General features: G+C 49.9%; 2 protein-coding genes across 3 annotated transcripts; both read right to left on the bottom strand.

Moving 5' to 3' along the window:
- Window positions 1–834: 834 nt before the first annotated feature.
- Window positions 835–10,541, bottom strand: mfhas1 (multifunctional ROCO family signaling regulator 1). Of its 2 annotated transcripts, XR_002041766.2 has the most exons (3): window positions 7,186–10,541; window positions 1,732–1,984; window positions 835–1,649 (listed from the first exon to the last, which is right to left on the bottom strand). XR_002041766.2 is itself a non-coding variant. In XM_019256298.2 (2 exons), exons 1-2 carry the CDS (start codon window positions 10,166–10,168, stop codon window positions 1,854–1,856), a joined length of 3,114 nt encoding a protein of 1,037 aa, XP_019111843.1. In that variant the 5' UTR covers window positions 10,169–10,541; the 3' UTR covers window positions 835–1,853. The 2 variants fall into 2 exon arrangements, 1 of the variants encoding a protein (XP_019111843.1); XM_019256298.2 differs by having other exon boundaries at window positions 835–1,984.
- A 1,511-nt stretch (window positions 10,542–12,052) lies between these two features.
- ppp1r3b (protein phosphatase 1, regulatory subunit 3B) lies at window positions 12,053–14,884 on the bottom strand. Its single transcript, XM_027282171.1, has 2 exons — window positions 14,727–14,884; window positions 12,053–13,182 (listed from the first exon to the last, which is right to left on the bottom strand). Exons 1-2 carry the CDS (start codon window positions 14,747–14,749, stop codon window positions 12,342–12,344), a joined length of 864 nt encoding a protein of 287 aa, XP_027137972.1. The 5' UTR covers window positions 14,750–14,884; the 3' UTR covers window positions 12,053–12,341.

Here is a 14,884-nt window from a genome sequence, read left to right as displayed (position 1 = left end):
CTTCCGGTTAGAGGGAGCAGTTTCCGGTCTGAGCTCAGAAAGTTTAAAAAGAAAAAAAATATTTAAAAAGTTTATTCAGTGATTATTCATAGATCAGCTGATCAGCTGATCCTCACAGCGTCACTATTATTAATCATCAGCTGATTCACTTCATAACAAACCGACCCCTCCTGACCTCTGACCTCTGCTTTAACATACATGACGGAGGAGCTCTAACATGTTTCAGTGACGTCACACGTGTTCTCACATGATCACATGTTTCAAACAAACATGAAGTATAAAATCTAAAGAGCTGTGTGCAGAACAAGGACGTGGATACATCTGACGTGAGGTTCTGGTTCTGATGGACGTTCAGCTCGTAGTCTCCGTGACGTCCCCGCAGACTGTCTAAAACCTGGACGTAGTCTCCGTGACGTCCCCGCAGACTGTCTAAAACCTGGACGTAGTCTCTGTGACGTCCCCGCAGACTGTCTAAAACCTGGACGTAGTCTCTGTGACGTCCCCGCAGACTGTCTAAACCTGGACGTAGTCTCTGTGACGTCCTACAGACTGTCTAAGACTGGACGTAGTCTCTGTGACGTCCTACAGACTGTCTAAAACCTGGACGTAGTCTCTGTGACGTCCTACAGACTGTCTAAGACTGGACGTAGTCTCTGTGACGTCCCCGCAGACTGTCTAAGACTGGACGTAGTCTCTGTGACGTCCTACAGACTGTCTAAGACTGGACGTAGTCTCTGTGACGTCCTACAGACTGTCTAAGACTGGACGTAGTCTCTGTGAATGGTACTGTTTGTGCAGTGAGTGTTACCATGAGTGAAGGACACAGCTGAGTGATACTGAAGCAGTTTTTGGTTTATTTGGTATTTCATGTTCATGTCCAGCTACATAGAAAACCCTGTGTGCACTCTCGCAGGGAGTCATGCACCACATTGCACTGTAAATAATGTCAAAGCTCGAGTGGTGACACGTCGTGTCAACATACAAAAATAAAAGATATTATTTACATCAGACAGTGAAAAACATCCAGAACTGAATTTTTGAGCACGTGAAGTGAAACAAAGACCTGACGCTCTGTAAATGATCGACACACACGAGACAGTGTGATAAATATCTGTACAGCTCCCACATCCTTGGCATTAAAAGGTCATCCGTTAACTCGTTCATGTCAGGCTGAAGCAAACCTCCACACGGGCGGAGGACGCCGCCACGCCCCCTCCTGGTACGACGGAGCTGTAGCTGTGTAATGCTGATCAATATCCACGACAAGCTGACCTCAGACATGATGGAGACATCAGGGTGGAGCTCGGCTCAGCTGCGGACACAGCGACAGCCCCGACGTGCCTCACTTTGTCTCAGCATGCATGAACACGTGGAGACAGCTGCACGTCCTCTTCAAACATTCAGACATATTGCAGAATCTGTCAGTCCTGACCTCAGAGTCCGCTCACAGGTCAGACTATTACAAACAAGTTCCTCAGCATTAAAAAGACGTCTGTCCTCAGTTCATGTTAGAAAGAGCTCTTCACAAGTTTAGCTACAGTCTGAAACTTGTTGAAGCATGGTGGGTCAGTAAAGATGCTACTGTGGACCAAGTTTGTGCTCATCAAGCTGCTTAAAGCCCGTCGAGGGGACGAGGCGGCAGAAACAACCTGCAGAGACAGAAGACGACAGATTACACTGAGGAGGCACCAAGAGGAGGTCGGCCACAGAAATGACAGACCACAGACGTACGTGAGGCAGTGATCCGTGTCCGGGCAGGGCAGTGGGCATGAAGCAGGCTGATGAGGGAGGACTCAGGGGGCAGAGGTGGAGGTGGAGGTGGAGGCGGAGGCTCTGGGCTCCAGCCCTCACCATCATTTGAGGCAGGGGCTGACCACGGTGGGTGTAGGGGGGTAAACCAGAGCCACGTTGACCCGCTCAGAGCCGTTCTTTGGACAGACGATCTCAGTCAGACCTTCAGGCCGAGGCTGGCTCAGCAGCTCACCTACAACACACACACACACACACACACACACACACACACACAGTCATGTAAACCTTTGATGAGTTCAGGTATAATTCATGAAGCAGCTTCTGTCTGACAGAGAGAGAGAGACAGACAGTAAGGGAGGAGAGGGAGCATAACACACACACACACACACACACACACACACACACACACACCTGAACCTCTCTCCACAGTCCAGCAGAGGACGCTCGCTCATTCACTTCATCACACAGAGTTTGTTTCTTTGCCCTGACCTCTGTCTGACAGGCGTGCTGCCTTCAGGTTACAGTGTGTGTGTGTGTGTGTGTGTGTGTGTGTGTGTTACATTTACATTAAAACCCTTTTTTCAGGACATCTGCAGCTCGATAATACCCCGAGCTGATCACAGACTGACCTGCTTTCAGCGTGCATGCTGAATATAAGCCTCACACTGTGAGGATGCATGCAGAGTCTGTCAGAGGACAAACTCCTTTAGACGGTGTACGTGTTACCTCAGCTGTTTGCAGATGGTCTGGAAGGATGTACAGGAAGTCACAGCTAACTACATCCTGTCAGTCAGTCTAGTTTCCTGCTGCTTGGTTGAAGGTGACATCAGCTGTTATTAGCATCAATGAAGTGTGATGATCCGATCAGTGTCAGGTTACACACACACACACACACACACACACACACACACACACACACACACACACACACACACACACACACACACACACAGTCTCTCTGTCTTCTGCAGCACTTAAACCATTAGACTTATTGATCTGCTCTCTGCATGTCCGGAGCCGTTTGGGCTGCTACAGACAGAGATACTTTGTACTCTGTATAATAATGTAGCACTGACAGTAAAAGTACAGTAAGGTACGGTTAAAGTACAATAACATAGAATAAGGTACAGTTAAAGTACAATAATGTACAATAACGTACAGGTAAAGTACAATAACGTACAGTTAAAGTACAATAACGTACAGTAATGTATGGTTAAAGTACAATAACGTACAGTTAAAGTACAATAATGTACAGTTAAAGTACAATAACGTACAGTAACGTATGGTTAAAGTACAATAACGTACAGTTAAAGTACAATAACGTACAGTTAAAGTACAATAACGTACAGTTAAAGTACAATAACGTACAGTTAAAGTACAATAACGTACAGTTAAAGTACAATAACGTACAGTTAAAGTACAATAACGTACAGTTAAAGTACAATAACGTACAGTTAAAGTACAATAACGTACAGTTAAAGTACAATAACGTACAGTTAAAGTACAATAACGTACAGTTAAAGTACAATAACGTACAGTTAAAGTACAATAACGTACAGTTAAAGTACAATAACGTACAGTTAAAGTACAATAACGTACAGTTAAAGTACAATAACGTACAGTTAAAGTACAATAACGTACAGTTAAAGTACAATAACGTACAGTTAAAGTACAATAACGTACAGTTAAAGTACAATAACGTACAGTTAAAGTACAATAACGTACAGTTAAAGTACAATAACGTACAGTTAAAGTACAATAACGTACAGTTAAAGTACAATAACGTACAGTTAAAGTACAATAACGTACAGTTAAAGTACAGTAACGTACAGTTGAAGTACAATAACGTACAGTAACGTACAGTTAAAGTACAATAACGTACAGTTAAAGTACAGTAACGTACAGTTAAAGTACAATAACGTACAGTAACGTATGGTTAAAGTACAATAACGTACAGTAACGTATGGTTAAAGTACAATAACGTACAGTAACATATGGTTAAAGTACAATAATGTACAGTTAAAGTACAATAACGTACAGTAAGGTACAGTTAAAATACTTTTAGAGTTTGAATGCAGTGCTGTATATTTACTGAGATCAGAATATTTGTGTTCACTGCTGGAGGTCAGATGTGTTTTTCATTACTGGAAGCATCTGGCAGCTCATACATCCATCTGTGTGTCCTGAATTAGGTCAAAGCCTGATAACTCCTCCTCCTCCTCCTCCTCCACCTCCTCACACACTGTGACGGAGAGGAGTCACACAGTAACCCACAATAACCTGACATCAAGACGCAGGAATGTGCAGCTCTCCCGTCTCCCCTCCTCCTCCCTCCTCAAACACCATCAGCAGGTAGACAAATCATTTACATTCCTGCTGGGCCTGGCTCGGCTCAGCTCGGCTCGTTTCCCCGTGAACTCCCTCCCTGCCTCCTCAAACTTTCACACAGCCACAGCCATAAAAGGAAAGAGACACTTCTTTGGGAGTACGCAAAGTTTTCATGTCTCCAGGAAACTCTGACTGGGATGTGAAAGAGTCTCGCTGAGCTTTCATTCACCAACAGCTCAGACATCCGAGTTCACTTCCTGTTCCATTGTCCGGCGTTAACGGTCTGACGAGGAACTCAACAACTTGGAGGATTTCTGGACACAAGCCAACCAGGCGAGGTCAACACGTTCACACTGCTGCTTCCTGATCCTGGCATTTATTCATCAGAAACTAGTTTCATGATCGAGTCATCTTTTATTTCTCAATCAAACAACCACAGACACACAGATGATGTTTAGTGTCCACGGCTGCAGGAGGTTTACATTACACTACATCATATCTGGAGTTTATGACACACAATAAACAGTGGAACTATTAATAATGTCCACCCTGCACTAACCTGTCAGACTTCATACTGTGACCTTTCAAACACGTCAGAAACCAGAGCTCCAACCGCTCCACAAATAGTCCTCAGCTCAGGTTCCAGGTGCACACATGCGGACTGAGGTGGAGCTGAGAGACGTTTGGACATTTTAAGGGGTTTATATGTGCTGACAGGCAACCACACAGAGACACAAGACAACCACAAAGAGACACAAGACAACCAAAGAGACACAAGACAACCACAAAGAGACACAAGACAACCACAAAGGGACACAAGACAACCACAAAGAGACACAAGACAACCACAGAGACACAAAACAACCACAGAGACACAAAACAACCAGTTTTGGAAAAGGTACACAAAATGACTACAAATGTTGCGTTGTGTGTCGTGGGGAGCTGCAGTGAGCAGCATGAATGCATCAGCTCAGCCTGAGGATTAAACTGCAGGATCAGCCACGTCACACTGAGACCAGAAACAGACCTCAGGGTCCAGAAACAGACCACAGAGTCCAGAAACAGACCTCAGAGTCCAGAAACAGACCAACACCGTCAGCCAGCAGACTCTTCATGCTGCGGACACAAACCAGCTGACAACCCTGCAGTGATCAGCTGAGAACCTCAGCATGAGCTGGACCAGCAGAGTCCACGTGGACAGACTGCTGACAGTTGAGGGAACATCTCCAGGCCAAATCCAGGATCAGCTGGATGAGGCTCACAGAGCCTGTCAGACCCAGATAACAAGGCCGGCCTCTAGAAACTGATGAGACTGAACCCCGAGATCAAACACGGTACTGCCAGAGAGCCGGGTCCAGATACAGACCTCAGAGTCCAGATACAGATTACAGAATCCAGATACAAACCTCAGGGTCCAGATACAGACCACAGAGTCCAGATACAGACCTCAGGGTCCAGATACAGACCTCAGGGTCCAGATACAGACCTCAGGGTCCAGATACAGAGGTGTATGTGTACTGTGACCTGCGGACAGACGGTCTCTGCTGACAGCGCGGCACCTTCAGGTCGACTCGTCTTAAGAATAGAAACGACATTTCAGTGTGAGAAACCAGATCCAGAGGAGCCAGATCACAACCTGAGAGAGACAGACAGGATGTGTGTGACCCTTCAAAATAAAACTTCATCTTCATGTAACAGGCGTTTGAGAAGTTTCAGTTTTTGGGTTTCTGGGCTGCGTGCTGACAAATCGTTGGCTGCTTGCAGCGAGACAGACGAACACCTCGTCGTGGACTCGAGGTCAGGAAACCACTCGAGTCTGAACGACAAAGCTGCTGATGACGAGTCAGACACAAACGTTAACGTAGAGAGAACGTCACCATCAAACTGTCCGTGGTTACGTTAAGGTTAAAGGGAGGTCTGGGTTGGGGTTAGGTGGCCAGGCGGCTGTATCAGTGTTCGGGGCCTGGAGCCTGGAGCCTGGAGCCTGGAGCCTGGAGCCCAGGCTGGATGCTGGGTTACCTCATGGGATCTCTGCATCTCTCGGACAGACGAGTCTGGAGCTGCAGTCATGATGCAGCGTTCATCACACGCAGAACTTCCTGTCTCAGTCCAGGTCTGAGATGCTGCAGCAGGCTTACGGGACGCAGGGTGACGTAACGGGATCGTCATCCTCCGTACGAGCTGACTCACCGTTTCATAAACACGCTGACGCTGAGCTTTACAACTTCAGTCCAACACCTGCAGAATTCATGACATCACAGCTTGGAGCCAATCAGGCTGCAGAGTGAGACGTCTGCAGGACGGTACATGATGATGTCACAACATCACCAGAACAAATGATTTAATATTTGATTTATGACTAATAAACGTCTGACGAAACGTGTTCAGACTGATACCTGGTGTGGGTGGAGACTGACACACCTGAGGACAGGTAGGTCCACTCCTCCTCCTCCTCCTCCTCCTCCTCCTGCTGCTGCAGTGTGAGTCTGATCTGTCACTCGCTGTAATCTCCTCTGAGCCGTTAACTGGATTAAGAACGACTGAACACATGACGATTCACCGCGAGAGGGAAAGTGCTGCGACGCTAAGCAACAACACACACACACACACACACACACACACACACACACACACACACACTCAGGACGATCACAGCACAGTTGAACAGTTTGAGTGTTTACTGAGCGGAGCCAAACTGGAGCAGCAGCCTCAAATATCTTCTCCATAAAAGGCCACAAGACACACTGCAGCCAACAAAGGTGTGTGTGTGTGTGTGTGTGTGTGTGTATGTGTGTCAGTGTTACAGAGCTTCAGTGTGAGACGCTCAGTAAAACATCATCATCATCATCATCATCATCGCCCCCTTCATCTCTGCCTGACCTCAGCAGCCAGTCATGTGACCTGCAGATCACCACCAATACCAACATACAGAGCAGTCAGCTGACAGGAAGTGTTGACCCACACACTTCCTCTTACATCCAAGCTGAGACCCAACATAACATGCACAGTGATTAACTGTCACATGATGCTGCTGCAGGTCACATGATGCTGCTGCAGGTCACATGATGCTGCTGCAGGTCACATGACTGATGGATGTGTGTTTACCTGGGAAGGCGTGCGGGCTGGTCGACCCTCTCTTCAGGCACTTGGAACAGAGAATATGAACAGAGTAGTTCAGGCCGGGCCACTCCTGCAGCAGCACGTTCAGCTCCTCCACCAGCGGCGTGACGGCCTGCCACGCGGTCCAGATGTTGGGCAGCGAGGCGTGGCTGGCGATGGACAGAGTCTCCACCTGCTGCTTCCCTTTGGCGGGCTGGTGGCTGACCATCACGGGGACTTTACCTCGATAGGCGAAGATCTGATGCCGGCTGTCCGACCTCTGGACCACGTGGCTGTTTATCTGCACGCTGAAGCGCGCGAACAGTCCGGGGGGAAACAGGAAGGGGAAGCTGTACTGGATGTGCAGCTGCTCCACGGAGAAGAAGTGACAGGCGGGAAGAGCGCCGCTGCCACCGCCAGTGGAGGTCTCCGCCTCCGCCCGGGGCACCTCGCTGCTGACGTAGCTGGGGAACTTGTACCACACCGTGGCTCCGTTCAGAGGCTTGCTGCGAGGTTTGTTGATGCAGTAACAGATCCCCATCTTCTCCAGAAGCTCCATGATGAGGTGGAGGTCCTGCTGGGTCTGGATGAGCGGCCTGAGGAGCAGGCGGATGACGTTGGAGGGTAAAAGGCCGTGTTGGAGGAAGCCCTCCACGTGGTGCTGCAGATGGGTCACCCTGAGGTTCTCTCCCTTCTCGTCCTCTATAACCAGACTCACCCTCCCCTTGTCCCCCCTCTCTCCCTCAGAGAGGAGCCTGTCCAACAGCGTGGACTCGTCCCTCTGAAAGAAGACGTTGAGAATTGCGATGAATCGTGGCAGATTGTGAAAGACGTACTCCTTCAGGGTGAGGCTGTCCTCAAAGTAGAGCAGCTTCCCGCTCTCGTGCAGGTAGGACAAGGCGCTCTGCAGCCGGTCCTCCGTGAGCCCCGCCTGCAGGCCCAGACGGGCCGAGTCCCACCACGAGAGCCAAAGATCTTTGGGCTTAAAGTGCAACTCCTCCAGCATCTGCCAGGACTTCGGCAGCACCCGGTGGAGGTTGGGGAAGATCTCCCGGTGGTCTGCGACAGACATGAGCTTCTCCCTCAGCCTCTGGATGTTCCTCTGGGTCTCCGTGCAGCTGACGCTCAGCACAGGAGACAAGATCTGCAGCCGGTGGTTCAGCATGTACTGCAGCTGGGACTTCCTCCGCCTCAGGTTCCTGTCGGAGACTCCGTAGAAGAGGACGTGAGGGCTGGAGGAGCGGACGTTATAACCCTGCTCCAGTGCCTGATCCACCTGAAGAGCCAGACTCCTCAGGATCTGGACGTCCTTCTTCTCCTGCTGGCCGATCTGTCTGTGGATGTCCAGACTCTTGTCCTCCACCTCCACCTCTCCACACAGGTCTGCATGTGTGCCCACCAAGCACACAACAGCGTGGGGGACTTTGGCACTGAGGAGGTGGAGGAAATACCCGACGTGGGCGTAAAAGTTCTTGGGCGAATATGCTTTGAGATTCACGACGAGGACGTAGAGAGCACCGGGGGAGAGGAAGAACGGTTTGATGAGGTCGTAGTTTTGCTTCCCTGACAGATCGTACACGAGAAACGTGAGACAGCGATCGGCGTCCGCCACCCAGTGAGTGACGTCGATCCCTTTGTGTCCCTGGATTCCCGTCACGTCCCGCTGTGTGCTCACCACGCTCTGCCTCAGCCGGGTCTTCCCGGCGTTTTTCGTCCCCATCAGGACGAGTTTGAGCCGCGGCTTCACGGCGAGCTGCGAAAGCGCGAGCTCCTTCTGATAGGCTGCGATGTAAGGGATCCCCTTCATGCACACCTCGTACGGAGGCTGGATGAGCGGGTTGTCCTTCACCTTCCAAATGTTCACTTTAGACAGCTTCCCAAAGTTATCTGGAAGTATGGCTATTTGGTTACCCTGTAAGACGAGCTCCTCCAGCTTCTCCAGCTCCACGATGGAGTCCGGCAGATATGTGATGTTGTTGTTGTCCAGCCAAAGGTTGGCCAGCTTCACCAGCTGCCCGATTTCCTCGGGGATATGAGTCAGTTTATTCCTGCTCAGGTAAAGCTCCTCCAGTCCTGTGATGCTCAAAACATCCTGGGGGAAGTTCTCAAACTCGTTGGAGGACAGGTTGATCATCTTGAGTCTTTGCAGATGACCAAACGCAGGAGGCAGCACTGTGAGGTTGTTCCCGTCCAGCATCAGGCTCTCCAGGTGCTGCAGGTGACAGAAGGTGTCAGGTAACGTGGACATGTGGAGGCTGCTGAGCCACAGGATTTTAACGGAGCGCAGCCTCACCATGTCGGCTGGTAACGTCTCGAACTTGTTCCCGGAGCAGTCGAGCTCCTCCAGCTCGCTGAGGGCCAGGATCTCAGCGGGGAACTGGTTCAGCTTGTTGTGATCTGCATCCAGAGTCCGCAGCTTGGCCAGGCTGGAGAAGGTTCTGGGGAAGTCGCGCAGGTCGTTGAAGCTGATGTCGAGTTCCTCCAGAAACTGAAGCGCTCCGATCTGAGCCGGCAGATGCTGGATTTTGTTGTGGCTGATGCACAGCTTCTTCAGCCCCTTCAGCTGACCCACGCCTTCAGAGAAGCTCCTCAGACAGTTGTGGCTCATGTCGAGCTCCACCAGCTGGACCAGCTCAAACACCACGCGGGGAACAGCTGTGAACTTGTTCCTGCGCAGGACCAGGATGCGCAGGTTGTTCAGGGTGGATCCCAGCCCGTCTGGCAGCTCCTGGAGGGAGTTGTTGCCCAGGTTGAGCACCTCGATCTCGGCTATGTCCTCCGGCAGGATGATCTGGTTGTCTTTGGAGCAGAGGGTGAGCTGGCGCAGGTCGCTCCGCAGCTTCCTGGAGCGCAGGGCGGCATCCCTCCACAGCCGGGCCGTCCTCAGATTGTTCTCCTTGTCCTCCATGGCGTTGCAGCCGGACCCCTCCTCCTCCTCCTCCTTCTCCTCCTCCTCCTCCTCCTTGTTGTTTTCATTGAGAGTTTTCATGGACACCGAGCGCGCAGCATGGTGGACGGTGTGCCTCGGGAATCAGCAGCGAAGCGTCCGTCGGACGGGAGAGGACGGACGGTCCGTGTCGGGAAAAAACGACGCTTAACGGCAGCGGGAGGAGCGCGTGCGGCCGCGGAGGCATCCTGCGCCACGAGCACACAATGACACCGAGCCGCCGCTCACAGCTCCGCGTCCGAGCCCCGAAAACAGCTCCGGTGCCGCGGGTGGACTCGCTCCGTCACCGGCGTCCTCATCGCCGCCACACGCCGGCCTCTGGATCTCCCTCTGCCCGGGTTTAGCGCCTGTTTCTGGGGCTTTCTGAGCCGCCGAGCCTCTTCCTGGGAGCGGGGAGTGGAAGTGAAGCAGCCGCTCACTGCGTCAGATCTGCGAGCCCTCCTCCTCCTCCTCCTCCCTCTCTCCCTCCTCCTCCTCCTCCTCCTCCCTCTCCTCCTGCTCCTCCCTCTCCACCTCCTCCTGCTCCTCCACCTCCTCCTGCTCCTCCTGTGTGCAGAGGAAGAGGAGGGAAAGTGTGACTTTGTTTGTTCAAGAATCAAACAGATGAATTGAAGTTATTGTGAGATACAAATAAAGAATTATGTAATAATTAAATAAATAAATGAGTTATTAGTGTTAGGTCAGACTCTGTCTCCATCTGGTGGACCTCCACCTTCACTGCACCTCCACCTCCACCTTCACTGCACCTCCACCTTCACTCTTCTGTGTTCCAGCTTTAGTTCATGGTGGCGTGGGGCAGGGTACATCCTGGACGAGTCGCCAGTTCATCGCAGAGCAGGAGACAAGCTGGAGGACGAGTCTAGCTCCTGCAGAGCTGGCTTCATGTTGTCAGGGGATTTTTCTTTACCGTGGAAAGCGTCCTACAATCATCCACTGTTGTCTTCTGTGGACGTCCACGCCTTTTTGTGTTGCAGACCTGTGTGTTCTTCTGCTGGTGTCTGATGTTCCTCAGATCTCCCTGATGGACTTTGTGTTTGCAACAATGTACAAACGTGAACGTCACACCTGGAATCAACTCCAGACCTTTTACCTGACGAAGAACTGATGAAGAAATAATAAAAGAGTTGCTCACATCTGTCCGTCAAACAAGTTTCTGATCTCATATTAAAGCTTTAGTCCAGTCTGGATGTGAAAGCCCTCAAATCAAAGCTGACACTTTATCTCCATACTCATTTAGAACTATATTTGAGTAAACAACCAAATTAATAGAACTTGTCTTAGTGTCCAAATATAAACGGACCTCCGTGTAAATACTCAACACTTCAAACCACGAGCAGAACCTGGATCATGGTGGACCATCTGCAGAGACCGGATGAACTGTGATGGACATATGGTAACAGTCCACTCCGGCTCCTGGCGGTCTTCAGACTGGATCTTAACATCTTCCTGATTCCTTCTAAAGCCCGAGAGGCCGTGCACGAGTTCTTTAGTGGAACATTTAGTGACCTGCTCACATCTTCATTCCTCGGTCCAAATATATCCACAAAGGTGATGCTGGGCTGAGGAGAGCCGCAGGCCTTCAGCTGAACTTTTAACATTTTACTATTGTAAAGCACTTTGTACCTGTGATTTATAAATAAATATAAATATAAATAAAGTTTATTATATATTTTATACGTATGGACATACTTGAACTTTTGGTTCAGTACTTTGACTTTGTGCAATGACAATACAGTGGAATCTGAATCTGATATAATAATAATAATATAATATAATAATGAGTCAATGCAGTGACTCTGAATGAGTACTTGTACTTTGACACTGCTTCCATCATTCACACCTCTGCAGGTACGGTGTCATGGTTACACCTGTCGAGCCTCAGTGTGCTCTGCGTGTTACGCTCCGGGTCAGAACTCGAGGCGGGTCCAATGTTTGACGACTTTATTGAGCAGCATTTCTTAAATGAATCATTCAGACACGTCTGCACTGAGCATGTGCAAACAGAAACATTCAAGGACACAGGAAGTTTTTATTTCACTAAACTCTGAGACCAAACAAACCTTAAAGAAACGTGAAGGAAACGTTCAGATGATGTAAAAGTGTGTGTGGAGCAGAAACGATGACACACGTCGTTAAAAACAACAACAAGCAAAGATTCATGGACGAGCAGCGGTGACGTGACCTAACGTTGGACCCGGTTCATCACGTGACATGTTCAGTAGTACGGCCCGCTGTTCTCGTACCCGGCGTAACTGGGCCAGTCAGGGAAGATCCCGTGTGAGCAGGTGGGGCTGCCGTACCGCTCAAAATGAATCCCAAAGGAGTCCGAGCGGCCGCTGGCGTCCTGATGGCTCCTCTTCATGGAGGACCAGATGATCCGGTAGTTGTTCCCGCGGTTGCTGTCCCAGTACTCACGCCCACCCACCTCGTAACAGACGGCGAACTCGACGCGCTCGTGCGGCCTCAGCTCGTCGGGAAGGGACACGTGGAAGGAGAAGGTGTCGGCGTACGAGCTGGGGTAGGTGTCCTTCATGTACTCGCAGTCTACGTCCGCGTGGCTCTTCCAGGTGTCAAAGGTCACTCGCAGCTTCACGGACTTCTCAAAGGACACGTTTCTGACCTTCACGGTTCCCGCGAGCGCCTTCTCCTTCAGGACGCAGTGCTCCAGGCAGACGCAGTTCCTCTCCAGGCTCTGACGGAAGCTCAGGTAGTCTGAGGAGGGCTGAGCGAAGTCCAGGACCAGCTTGTCCTCTTCAGCCGAGCTCTTTGTCTCCTGGACGCTCAGAGGAACGTCGATGGGATCGTCAAACTCAGAGAACATCTTCACTCTGGTCAGAGACAGACCTCGCTGATCGGCGAACGTCACCCGCCTCCTGGACGATCGTCCGTCCTCGGCCTGATGGACGCGGCGTGCCCGTTGGAACCTCAGACAGGAGTTCAGAGCAGGCTGGCACGTTTGGTGAGACGTCCTGTAGACGAACTCCTCTTTGGACAGGTACACAGGTAACGCCATGTCGACCGGCATGGCGAGCTCAGCAGGAAACACGCTCAGCACGCTGCAAACAGAGAGAGCGTCACATCCTGAACACAGCAACACCGCTCATGTCACTTCCTCTCTGAGGAAACCACCGCCAACTGTAGCTGCTGTTAGCTCAGTCTGTTAGCTCATGTTAGCTCAGTCTGTTAGCTGCTGTTAGCTACTGTTAGCTCATGTTAGCTCAGTCTGTTAGCTGCTGTTAGCTCAGTCTGTTAGCTCATGTTAGCTCAGTCTGTTAACTGCTGTTAACTAATGTTAACTCAGTCTGAGAAGAAGAGGAGGAAGTTTACAGGCTCGAATCACAGGGGAATGCTGACGGGGAACAGAGCTGCTGTTGTGCCAGAACTGGAGCTAACATGAGCTAACAGCAGCTAACAGACTGAGCTAACATGAGCTAATAGCAGCTAACAGACTGAGCTAACATGAGCTAACAGCAGCTAACAAACCGAGCTAACATGAGCTAATAGAAGCTAACATGAACTAACAAACTGAGCTAATGTGAGCTAACAGCAGCTAACAGACTGAGCTAACATGAGCTAACAGCAGCTAACAGGCTGAGCTAACATGAGCTAACAGCAGCTAACAAACTGAGCTAACACAGCTAACAAACCGAGCTAACACGAGATAATACAAGTTAACATGAACTAACAAACTGAGCTAACAGCAGCTAACAGACTGAGCTAACATGAGCTAACAGCACGCTAACAGACGAGTAACAGCAGCAACATGAGCTAACGCAAGCTACAGACTACTAACGAGCTAACAGACGAGCTAACATGAGCTAACAGCAGCTCAACAAACCGAGCTAACATGAGCTAAACAGCAGCTACAGACTAGCTAAACATGAGCAACAGAGCTAACGACTGAGCTAACATGAGCAACGCACTAACAGGACTGAGCTAACATGAGTACAGGCTAACAGGACTGAGCTAACATGAGCTAACAGCAGCTAACAGACTGAGCTAACATGAGCTAAACAGCCGCTACAGACTAAGCTAACATGAGCTAACATGAGCTAAACAGACTGAGCTAACATGAGCTAACAGCAGCTAAAAACTGAGCTAACATTAGCTAAAAGCGCTAACAGACTGAGCTAACATGACTAACAGCAGCTACAGCTGTCAGCAGTTTACTTCCACTGTCCATCATAAACTCTGTAAATCACAGAGAGTTGAGGCGGAGCAGCCGGAGGACATCAGAGGGAAAACCAGAAAACATTTCCTTCATAAAATATGATCCAGTTTCACCAGAACCAGTGGAAATAGTTGCTGCTGTGTGACTTATGAAATAGTTGGTGGTTGACAGACGTGAGTTTGAAGTTAATTGTTAAAGTTGATTAAGTTGGTTAAAGTTGTTTAAAGTTGGTTAAAGTTGGTTAATTTTAAAGTTGGTTAAAGTAAGTAAAGTTGTTTAATTGTTATAAGTTGGTTAAGTTAAGTTGTTAAAGTTGGTTAAAGTTGGTTAAGTTGGTGTATGTTTGTGCTCAGTCTCTTTTTCACTTCCTGTGCAGTAACCGAACACACCCCTCAGCAGCTCTGCTCGTCACTGTTCAGTGGAACTCACCTGCAGCCGCTCCTGACGACCATCGGACGGGTTCTCCTTTATGTGACGCAGAAGTTCTCCCGCGGTTCGGAACCATGGCAGCAGGTGAGCGACGCCGGTCTTTGTTCTGTCCGCGCACCTGCGGCTCCGCTCGTCTGGTCGCGAGCTCCTCTCTGGCT

The sequence above is a fragment of the Larimichthys crocea genome, chromosome IX (assembly GCF_000972845.2).
Source record: "Larimichthys crocea isolate SSNF chromosome IX, L_crocea_2.0, whole genome shotgun sequence".
NCBI lineage: Eukaryota > Metazoa > Chordata > Actinopteri > Sciaenidae > Larimichthys > Larimichthys crocea.
The sequence above is the reverse complement of the archived record's forward strand: the minus strand, read 5'-3'. Positions and strand labels throughout refer to the sequence as shown.